Consider the following 11,211-nt stretch of genomic DNA (forward strand, 5'->3'; position numbering starts at 1 on the left):
AGCGGCCCAGCAGCCTAAGCCCAGAGCTGCCTGCCGCCAGGAGAGCTGGCATGGGGTGGGGGCATGGCACGGGCCCCTCGTGCAGGCCCGGGGTTCGCCAGATGCCAGGAAGGCCCGGCCCCCGGTTACGTCGTCGGTCTGGGGCGAGAAACTGGCCAACAGTTGGCCGTGATGAGAGCTTGAAGCTTTCCCTCTCTAAATCCCCTCCTTCGTTCAAATCTGATCCTATAAAAAGGCTTTTGTTGAAGAAGCAGCCATGGCATCTTGGTGCATGTCTGTGTCATTGCTGTCAGTATTTCCAAAGATGGGCAGAAAAAACGTCTTTGGTTGAATTCCTGAGCCAACAGACTCCCAGACTGACTTGGACCGGTAGAGGTAAATGGCAGCTGTCACATGGCATTTGTTTTGTTTGCAAGTGATGAAGCCAAAGAGGAGAGGAACTTCTTGAGGATGGTAAGAACCTGCTTCCGGGGAGCTCAGCATCAGGTCCTCACGGCGTGTTTGGGGAAGGGGTTGGCACTGGGCTGTGCCTGGACCTGCCCTGGGAAGGGCGTGCTCAGCAGGGTCTGGGTCTTGTGTAGATTGCTTAGGCGAGAGAGGAGTTCTGGAGGGGGAGCTGATTCTGGGTGCCTTGCTCAATCTGCTTTTATGGGCTCCTGCAGAACAGAGCCATGGCCACTCTCCTACCCTGGCAACACGTTTTCTGAGGCTTTGGGTGCAGAAAAGAGTCAAAAGTCTGATCAAGGAGATGAACATTCACTTCTCCTTAGTCTTAAGTTTTTGCCTAGTTTTATCTCCACTTAAGTGTCCCTGAAGCTCCTGAAGTCTTTGTTTCAAGGAGGCCACTGATGGAAGGACCTGGAAAAGGGAGGGTTTTTTATGTTTTTCTGGTTGTCATTTTATGATTTGTGTATTCAGTTTGATGTTTTTTTGCTTTAGCTTGAAATGCACATGCTTGTCAAAAGCAAAAACTAAGCCATGTTCAGAAAATTATAGACTTGAGCATTCATGATAAACAAATGTTCTTTCCCATGGCTTAATTGAATTATTTTTCTTGAGGCTCAGTCCTTTACCTGTTCAAACTGTGTGATATTGTTTCTTCATGTTCATGCGTTTGGAGTGAAATATCATATACTTTTCCTTAACCTTACCTTCTTTTTTAGTGGGTGTTCTGTCTTCACCCTTTCCCCCCTTCTTTTGGCCAATATTCTTCTCCTAATACTTTTTGAAGGCTTGCTTCTTTCAGCACATCTCTGATTTTATTCCTCTGCATCTTCCCCTTGGCATTGAATGCCAAGATCTCCCCTGGCATTCAATGTCTGTGCCATGTCTGTTCTTCCAAACCCTCATCCGCAGCACAGTGAGGTGGTGGACTCTGTAGCCTGGATGCAGGGCTCAGCTTGACCACGTCTTAGTTCTGTGACTTGGGGCTAGTTCTATAGGCTTCATTGTCCTCAACAGTACAAGGACATAAGCATGGTACCTATGTCACAGAGCTCGTCTGAGGACTAAATGAGTTCGTACTTGTGAAGTGCTTGAGATAGTGCCTGACACCATTATTGTTTAGTTTGGGCTTCTTCCATTTCTAATGTGGGGTCTACTGGTAAATATTAGCTGTTAGCAATGATAAGACCATGGAGGAGGATGGACTTGTCAGCGTGATGGTGCTAAATATTTCAACATGTTCTGTTTCTGTAGTACTTCTGGTATTTGATGATATAAAGCAAAAAAGCCCTGACTAGAGCTGCTTTCTGTTTTTCTTAACCTCTTTGTTGAGATTCAATTCATACACCATACAATTCACCCCTTTAAAGTGTGTTCTTCAATGGTTTTGATACACTGCATTATTTTTTAAGAATTTCTGGTAAAATATATAAAAAATATAAAATATGTCATTTTATCCATCTCTACATGGCATTAATTACATTCACAGTGTTATGCAATACCATTGCTATTCCCCAAACTTTTTCATCACCCCAAAGAGACACGTGTTCCCATTAAGCAGTAACTCCCCATCCCCCACCTCCTCTGGTAATCTCTGATTTTGATTCTGTGTATTAGCCTGTTCTAGGTAGTTCATGTAAACGGAATCATATAGTTATTTGTCCTTTAGTGTCTGGCCTATTTCACTTGGCATAATGTTTTCAAGGTTCATATTGGTTCAACTATCAGAGCTTCATTCCTTTTTATGGCCGAGTTATACTCCATTGAATGGAGAGACCATAATTTATCTATCCGGTCATCCATCGGTGGACACTTGCGTTGGCCCCACCTTTTGGCTATCTTGAATAAGGCTGCAATGAGCATCGATATACAAGCGCCTTTTCAAGTTCTTATTGGATTGGCCAAGAAGTTCATTTGGGATCTCCCATAGTGGTGCAGAAAAATCCAAACAAACTTTTTGGCCAACCTCATACTTTCAATCCACCGAAAAATGGAACTGTTAGGCCATGTAGAAATTGTTTTAGCTTTTTGAATAACGGTTGATGTTTTCCTGGAAAGCAGTTGCTCTTCCGTCATTCTGTCTTGTATACTGTCCTCTGGTGTCTGTCTCCCTCAGATTCCATTCCAGCTCCTCCTGTCCCCAGGGTTTTGTTTTCCTCGCTTGTCTACCCTCCCAACCATATGTCTCCCAGCTGGCTGGCTGAGGGACACCCTTCTGCTCCGTCACCCACTGGCAGTGCATATAGCACCCACCCTGACCACACATCCACCTGATCCCTTTCATCTCATTGTCTGAGGAAGGACAGGCTTGTAGGAGGTCATCTGTAGGTCCCAGACCACCCCTGCTGGAGGGGGTTTCAGCCACATGCTGTTCCTAAAACCTTTCAGATGTGGGGAGCCAGGGATGTGGTGCCAAAAGTCCTGCAAGGATTTCAGCCCTCCTTAGACAGGCTCCTTCATTCTCCCATCACCTTGGTCTTATGTTCTCCATCCACTTTGCTTTTTTTTGTCCACCCTGTCCAGAGGGAGAGTTTTTCTTCCATCTTTATTTGCTCACAGATCCTGTAGTTTTCTAGGAGTGAATTAATGAATAAATACTGCAGCAGACTATAACCCGCCCCAGACAGCCATTCTGCTTGTTGGGCTAATTGTTAGCTTGGGTTTCTGGATGTCATTCATTTCACAGTAAGGCTCCTAATTAATCTCAGCACTGTTCTCACCAGAAGAAAGGCTGATACGGAGAAACATCCCCAATTACCATGAGAAAGGGGATGTGGAGAGCCCCGTTGAGTTTTCCTGGCATCCACCCCTTGTCTCAAATGAAACCCGCCCTTCACACACAGGCAGCCTGGCGATCAGGCCTGACAACTAGAGGGTTGTGAGAGCCGGCAGAGCCCCAGACCACACAGACCCAGCTCGGGAGGAGCCTGCCGGGGCTATACTCTTGTTTAGTGACACCCATTGTGCTTCCCAGGACAGTGGAGAATCCTGGTGCCTCTCCTCCCCAGAGGCAGGCGGGGTGGTTTTAATCCGGAGAAAGCTAACGGTCTCCTCTGTCTGTGTTTCTGTGCCTGCAGGACAAAAGATCCTTCATCACCGAAGTGACGTTTTAGAAACAGTGGTCCTGATCAACCCCTCAGATGAAGCCGTCAGCACTGAGGTAAGCAGGTGGATCTGTGGAGCCTCGCACAGTGGACGGAGCCCCAACTGATGAGAGGGGATGGGGCAGTTGGTGAAGAGTGACAAGGAGGGGGAGCAAGTTCTGGGTCCAGGGGTGCTTCTGTGGCCCTGGCCGGAGGCTGGTTCTCTGCATCAGCACCACCTGAGACTGCCCCTTTCAATAAGGACAGCGTGGAGGACGCTGGCCAGACCATAGGGTTCTGTAGAGGTGATGGGTATGGAATGCTGGGGGTACCCAGAGGGTGTGCTGCTGATATGGAGTCTGGCTGGGATGTCGCAGGGTGATTAGACGCAAGCCTTCAGGCTGAGATGGCTGTGACCCAAGTGTGGAGAGAAAAGGCTTCTCAGACGCAAGCTTTCTCAGCACATCCTGCCCACCCCCCGGTCACGGTTGAAAGGCAGGATAGCACAGTGGTCAGGAATATGGGTTCTGCCGCCAGGCTGCCTGGGTTCTACCACTCACTAGCAGGTAGCCTTGGGCAAGTTATTGACCATCTCTGTCTCAGTTTCTGTCTTTGTGAAACGCAGATGCTAATAGCGCTTGCATTTAGTGATCTGTCCAGACGTGTCGAGTGATTAGAACAGAGCATGGCACATGGCAACCAAAACATCAATGTTGGCCGTTCTTCTTATTGTTTTTACTGCCACCATATAAAACTTTTGCCAGAGAGAGTAACTGGCTATTTCAGAGCCTACTGTAAGATCAGTACAGTGTTAACTAGGTTAACTAGGTTAACACCAAGAATCTTTGGTCCCCAGGCCAGAGGAATTGATGCATCTCCATTTCCCAGTGTCTTTACTGCAGTTTGGTACCTTTGGGATTGAATTGCTTCTTGGATGTCAGAATAGCCACAGACCCAGGCGCCTCCACTATCCACGGCATTTCTTCTGCCCACACTGAGCATCTCTGTGACTGTAAATTGTTTTCTTTTTTTTAAATTGAGATATAGTTCACACCCATAAAATCCATCCCTTTAAAGTATGCTGTTCATTGGGGTTTAATATATTCATAATATTGTGAAACTGTCATCAACATCTAATTCCTTAACATATCCACCACCCCCCAAAATCCCAAGCCCATTAGCAGTCACCATCCCCTCATAACCTCTGGCAACCACTAACCTACTTTTTTTTACCTCTATGGATTCTCCTGTTCTGAATATTTCAGATTATGGAATCATACAATCTGTGGCCTTTTGTGTTGGGTTTATTTAACTTAATATAGTATTTTCCAGAGTCATCCAAGTGTAGCCTATATCACTGCCTCATTCCCTTTTATGACAGAATACTATTCCAATGTATGGGTACACGATGTTTATTTATCCATGCATCAGTTGATGGACATTTGGGTTGTTTGCCCTTTGTGGCTATTGTCACATAGCCTGCCTTGATCCCATGTCGTCTGCTCTGGTTGACCAGGACCTCTTTGACAATCCATGAAGGTACAAGATTCAGGCAAATGATGTACTAGTGGTCTCTCTGGCTATTAGAATCAGGAAGTAGACACAACTTGGAAAAAAGCTGGAGGCTGAATATATGTACAGGCAGATTGCCTGGAATAGCTGTGAGAAATGAAGAAGGAAAAAATAAGGAATTTCTTTGCAGAACCAAGGTTCACCTGTGGAGCAGATGGGGCTGGAACAATGACTTTGGTACACACGCGCTTCCTTGGACTGCGGGGTTCGTGGGGACAGTGGGTCACGTCCTGTTTACTGTCCATTCCCTCCACCAGTGCCTCGCATGATGCCTGGCAGTCACTCTGTGCTGAACTGAGTCGGGCTTAGAACGCATAACCTGGTGTTTGGAGCGGTGGTTCTGCTGAAGGACAGGCTGGCTCCCTTTCATTTACAAGAACAGAGAGTCCTTTCGTGCAAACGGTTCACAAGTCTGTTTAAAAGATTCCCAATCAGGGTGGCCTTTTGTTTATGTTCAAGTTAAGTATCAGGCGCCCTCCTGATGCCAGTGGAGACTGCTTTTGGAGCTGTGTGTCTTCTTGGCAGGAAAGGGGCCCTAGGCGGGAGGGGCTGACTTGGGACCTTCCTTGGAGCCCTGTGATGCCCGAGGGAGCAGCTGGGGGACCTGCCCTGAACTTGGTGAGTCAGCCTGTGAGATGTTCGTGTCTCGCAGACTGCACGCTGCCAGCAGGCACAGCTGTGCAACGAACGACGGCCAGCTGTGCAGACTGCTTTGGAAAGACACGGAAACTCAGGGGGAGAGCCAGCTACCGCTCCCGTCTCGGTTGTAGCCAGACTTGGAAAGGGCATTCATGGGCAGCTGGTGATCGCAGTCGCTGGCTCTGTCCAACACCCCGGGCCAGTGTGAAGACCGGGAAGTGAGTGATTCTTGCTGGTTAGGAACCGGAAGTGCTCCAAGGGCCAGCCTGGTCTTGCGGGTGGGGGGCCAGTGCCCACCATGGCTCAATGCTCGCCATGCTTCGTTTCAGGTGCGCTTAATGATCACAGATGCCGCCCGACACAAGCTGCTCGTGCTGACGGGGCAGTGCTTTGAGAATACCGGAGAGCTCATTCTCCAGTCCGGCTCTTTCTCCTTCCAGAACTTCATAGAGATTTTCACCGATCAAGAGGTAGGCTCCTGTCTGGGAGTATCCATGCTTTACAGTTGCCCGATTATTGTTGTAGCCTTAGGCTGATCTTTGAAAGCATTTACAGGAGATAGGAGGAGGGGATGGGGTGTCCTACTCCTTTGAAATAAGCAAAACCACATGGTACAGGGTTCTGTGGCTCATCACCAGAGGAATTTAGAGCACTCATCTCTATAATTAATTGGAACCATTCTGATTGCCCGATGGAGGCGGGGGATGGAACAGTCATCATTTTACAGATGGCAGAGATGATGGAGGAACCTGGAATGACAGAGCCCACCAGAAGGCCCAGGTTACCCATTTTCTGAGAGAATACCCCAAAGATCTCTTCAGGGGGAGGATTTAACTGCCTTGGTCTCTTTTAGTGCGTGTAACTTACTTTTCTTGGTCAAATTATTTCTGATTTCTCTTACTTTTAATGCCTGGCCCCAGTATTTGAGCTTGGGCTGCTTGAGTAGCCCAAGAAAGGAGGCAGGTAGGAAAATGGGATGCGTCCATAGGACGCGTCCACGTCCGAAGAGAAAAAGGGTTAGAATAGTTGGACTGAAGCCTGATCATTAACACTTCTAATGAGTATATCTTACTCAAGGTGATACATGATGAAGTATTGAAACCAACAGGATGATAGTATTATTTGGTCAAATCAAAGATTTTAATTTGGTTATTTCTGCTTGAGAATTTTATCTGGTTGGAAACTTCTCTTTCCAAAATAATGCACCTCTGTCTCCTAGTTAGAGTGACAACTCGGGGCCATCAGCATAGCTGCTTGGGGCTGCCCGTGGCTGATAGCAGACTTCTACAGGGAGAGGTCGAGGGACGTGCTGACAGGAGGAGTTACAGCATCTATTTAAAACCATCTTCCTGAGAACTTCCTGAGAGGGCGGCCTCTTAGTCTCGGGGGTGTTGGGAAAGGCCATCTGTCTTTCTGCATTTAATCTTCCTTGGCCCTGCAAATCACAGAGAGGCCTCTCTGTACTTTCCATCACTGGCAAGAGCTGTAAATAAACTGCCCAGCTTCATTAGGCTCACCTGGAGGCTTTTTGTAAAAAGACTGGTGGGATGACATCACTGTGTTTCTCTGCTCACTGGGGAGGAATAAAAAGGAACATTTTACTTGGCATTTGAAGCTCCGGCTTTCAGAAGCTGTGATGTCATCTGGGTCCCAAGGCAGATAGCCCAGGCTCTCCCCACAGCAAGGAAGGGCCCCGGGCGCCCTCAGAGCTGGTCCCACCGTTAGCACCTCACGAGGGAGGCCTGTGCCCTGTGTCTCTGCAGAGCTGTCCTCTGTCTTCCTCCAGGGCTGCTGGAGCTCAGGCTGCGTGTCTTGATGGTCTTGTATCTGTGGTGCCCACACCTAGGAAAGGCCTGACACAACCTTGTTCCATGGCATTGAGATGCCCAATCCAGGGCACTAATTCTCACTCTACCCACTGCCTTGAGATGGGTGGATGAGCACCGTAACGTCAGAATCTTTTGCAGGACTGTGTCCCCAGGTTCATGTTGTTCATTTGTCTGGTAGCTAAGAGGTCACACACGCTGTCAGCACCTTGGCAAGAGAGAGTCCTGCAGAGGCCTGGAGCCAGCCCGGGGCCCAGTCCCACGTGCAGGTGGGCCACTGCCTGGCTTCCCCATGTTGGGTTCAGTCCTGCACCCTCAGCTTATTTATGTGCGCATGGCTGCCTCTCCTACATTCCTGTTCCAGGTTAGTGTCTACCCCTGTTACAGGTTTGTCTTTTTGGCAGTAAAATAGAATTGAGGACATACGTAAAGGAAAGGGTTTGTCACTGCTGGAATTGTAAATCTGGAGGCATCACAACCCCCACCCATCTGGACCCCAAATGTCTTTAAATAAGGCACAGTGTTGTGAACATTGCTGCTTAACACACATGAAAAGATCTCTAGGATTTTCCCTTATAGACTAGGTCAGTGGTATTGGGGTGCTGTGGGAAGACAAGAAAAGGGAAATACATAGGGTTCAATTTACTTTCTTCCCCTTGTTCCAACCAGAGCACCTGGGCCTTTATCTCTTTTGCATTCTGGACTTTGGAGAAAGGATGCCATAGCCAAAGTGGACTGGAAACCATGGGACTAGGCCAATGGTTAGCGGCTTTTTAGAGCTCTGATCCTTATTGTTGCCTTGGAGAAAGGTTTTGAGGCCAGAATGACTCAGTAACTAACGGATCTTAAAGGCCGTTTAGTGTCTACTTTTGTTCCTTTTATTTAGTCCTTGAAACATACTAGTCACTCCAGAGAAACCAGAAACACAATTTGGCAAAAACAAAAATGACACATTAAAAAAAAAAAAAACAAGAATAGCTAAAAATAAATGGACTGAATAACAGAATTATCAGTACATTTTAAGCTTCAGCTTTGGGGCGTCTTAGTCATTGGAGATCAACTACAAAACCAGAACCTACAGAGAGGATAGTCATCTGGCTGACCCATCCCTTCCCTCAAGCTGGGGATGGTGAAGTCACCATCTCCTGGGGACAGTTTTCAGTCTCTCTGTTGGGAAGTTTTTCCTTATATGTCTCATCCTATCTTCAAGGAAGGAATGTGATCCCTTTTCCACCTGACAGTGGCTTAGATCTTAGACGCCCTTTCCTGCCAATTTTTTTTCCCCTGCAGGTTTATCATTCTCAGTTCTACTCAGTGTTCTTCATAAACCAAGATATTAAAAGTCCTTACATTCTCTGACCACTGTCCACTGGTAGGAAGCAGGCACAGGGGTGGAGATGCGTGAAATTCAGGAGCTCAGCCTTGGCCATGTCTCAGTGCCTAGGCATTACCAGACAATGACATGCAGGGTCCAGAGCTTGGGGGATGGAGAGTGGGCTGGCGATGTTAACGTGGAAGCCACCAGCACATTAGAAAGCAGCTGACATAATCTAAAGGGAGAAATGTGTTAGCAGAGAAAGGGGCCCAGGTCTAGCATTCAGAGGCTGTGTCCAAGGAGAAGGAACCAGCAATTTTAGTTTGTTTGTTTTTGGTCCAGTTTCTCTAAAACGTTATGACTTGCTGGATACCAGACTTCTGGGGTCACTGACCAGGTTAGGATTGTGAGAGTTAGTGACTTCTGTAGTTTTCAATATAATATTTAATAAGTCTAAAAGTAACTTTTGACCATCACCATCCACCATTAAATGTTAATGAAGGAGGGCTCTGAGGAGCTCTATAATTAACATAATTTTGGGGGGGGCGCTCCTTTTAAGAAAAAGAAGAAAATTATTGATACACAGTTAAGTACAGGACTTTGGGAGGGGACCAGATCACTGAGGAGACTTGAAATTTAAGCTTCTTTAAGCCTTATGATAAAGGCACTTCACTGTCAACTAAAATCTCTGAGTATTTTCTATGGATGTTGTTGATACACACCCCCTCTCCCAATCCTACTTTCCCAGCTGGCTTACTGGATTTTACATTTATCCCTTAGAATGCCTCCATTAAGAGTTGACTTTAGCCATCATCATTCCAATGTCAAGAGCTTTTCTAAATGTCTTAATTCTGCCATCCCACATTTCCAAGGCCTCCTGTTTTCATGCTATCCACAGATCTGATAAACCTGCCTCCACCATTTTCATTCAAGTCAGTACCAACAGGACATAAATGAGCCCATCACAGACCCCTTTCCAGGCTGACGCAAACCAGCAGCTATAAGTTCAGCTACTGTCACAATGTTCAGAGATCCTTTGAAACATCTTGCTAAATCCCAGAGATATGCTGTCTGTTGTATTTCCTCATTAGCCAAGCACATAATCTAATCAAAAGGAAATGTAGTTAGTAGGGTATGGTTTAGAAATTACACTCTTATTTCATTAATATTATCTGCATAGTCACTTACTTCCTATATCTTCCTTCCTCTTCCAGTATGCCTGCACTTAATTAGAAAAGGCAATTAACAAAAAGGACTATCTTTACCCTGAGCAGTATTTCTTCCAGTACTGTCTCCCATCCATTTTTGTAAGAACAAGGTGGAGGAGGGGGTAGCAATCAATATTCTTGAGAAGTACTCATGGGCTCTGGTCACTTCCCAAATGTCCACTTCAGGAGGAGAGCATGTACTGAATTGGCCAAGTTCAGCACAGCTCAGCAAGCATCTACTGAACCTGATGGTATACTGGGGAAACAAAGATAAACAGATACAGAGAGAAAATGTGTTTCCTCCTGTTCAGGAACTTCTGGTATAATGGGCTCTACTAGCTACCCTTTACTATGATAATTTCCAGATTCTTTCAGAGAAAGCCTCAGTTTCCAAGTCTAAGACACATTCACAGGTTTCCCAGTCACTCCGCATGTTGTTGGCTCTTCTTTGTTGCTCTCATCTGTTCCTTGGTTGAATGGGCACTTGTGACACCCAGTCTCTGCCCCTGAGGACCCCCTCTCTCTGGCGTGTGTGCTGGCACAGGTCTGGAAGTCAGTTCTGGGGGCTGCTCCAAGGTCATAGTACTTACTCCTCTTCCTCCTTGATGGGCTGGGTTCTTGTCTTATGCATAGCGTGCTGTTGCTTCTCCAAAAGAAGTGGATTTTCTATCTCTGGGCACTGCTGACTTTCTTTTGTGCTTTCTCCTGTACATCACAGTTTTCCATTCACCAGCCTCTTGGCTGTTTTTTAAGGCCCTTGACTTCCTAAGAATTCTGTGCAGCCTTGTTTTCTTTGGATGTCATTTCCTTTGTTTCATAGGAGCTCTCTGGGTAGAGGTGAAAAGCCGAAGGGTACAGAGGTATTCCTTAAATCCTTTTACCTTCTCCTTGAGCTTGGTGATTACCTGCTTCACATAAAAAGAGCCAGTGACTGAATACCACCTATACACAGCTGGATCATATCTTTACCTGCCACACCTCTCAGCTGAATTTGATTTTAGCCACTCAGGCCCGGCTTGCCCTGAAAAAAATAGGAGTTTGAATGTAGCAGAACATCCTACCTTGGATTCAAACAGGAGCAATTGGGGGACGGATCTGGCTACTTGCTCATGTAATACCCAACT

The 11,211-nt window shown here is 46.7% G+C and overlaps 1 protein-coding gene across 2 annotated transcripts in view; it reads left to right on the forward strand.

Annotated features, from left to right (window-relative positions):
• The window catches only part of MAP1B (microtubule associated protein 1B), a 93,661-nt gene that overhangs the window by 66,524 nt on the left and 15,926 nt on the right, over positions 1 to 11,211 (forward strand). The window contains exons 1-3 of one of the 2 annotated variants that reach the window (XM_070476796.1): positions 280 to 453; positions 3,522 to 3,604; positions 6,068 to 6,208. In XM_070476796.1, the coding sequence (XP_070332897.1) occupies positions 6,077 to 6,208 (132 nt within the window). In that variant the 5' untranslated portion in view covers positions 280 to 453; positions 3,522 to 3,604; positions 6,068 to 6,076. Of the gene's footprint in view, positions 1 to 279; positions 454 to 3,521; positions 3,605 to 6,067; positions 6,209 to 11,211 lie in introns of those variants that run through there. The other variant, XM_020915648.2, reaches the window with a different exon arrangement.

Source organism: Odocoileus virginianus, chromosome 14 (genome assembly GCF_023699985.2).
Source record: "Odocoileus virginianus isolate 20LAN1187 ecotype Illinois chromosome 14, Ovbor_1.2, whole genome shotgun sequence".
Classification (NCBI taxonomy): Eukaryota; Metazoa; Chordata; class Mammalia; order Artiodactyla; family Cervidae; genus Odocoileus; species Odocoileus virginianus.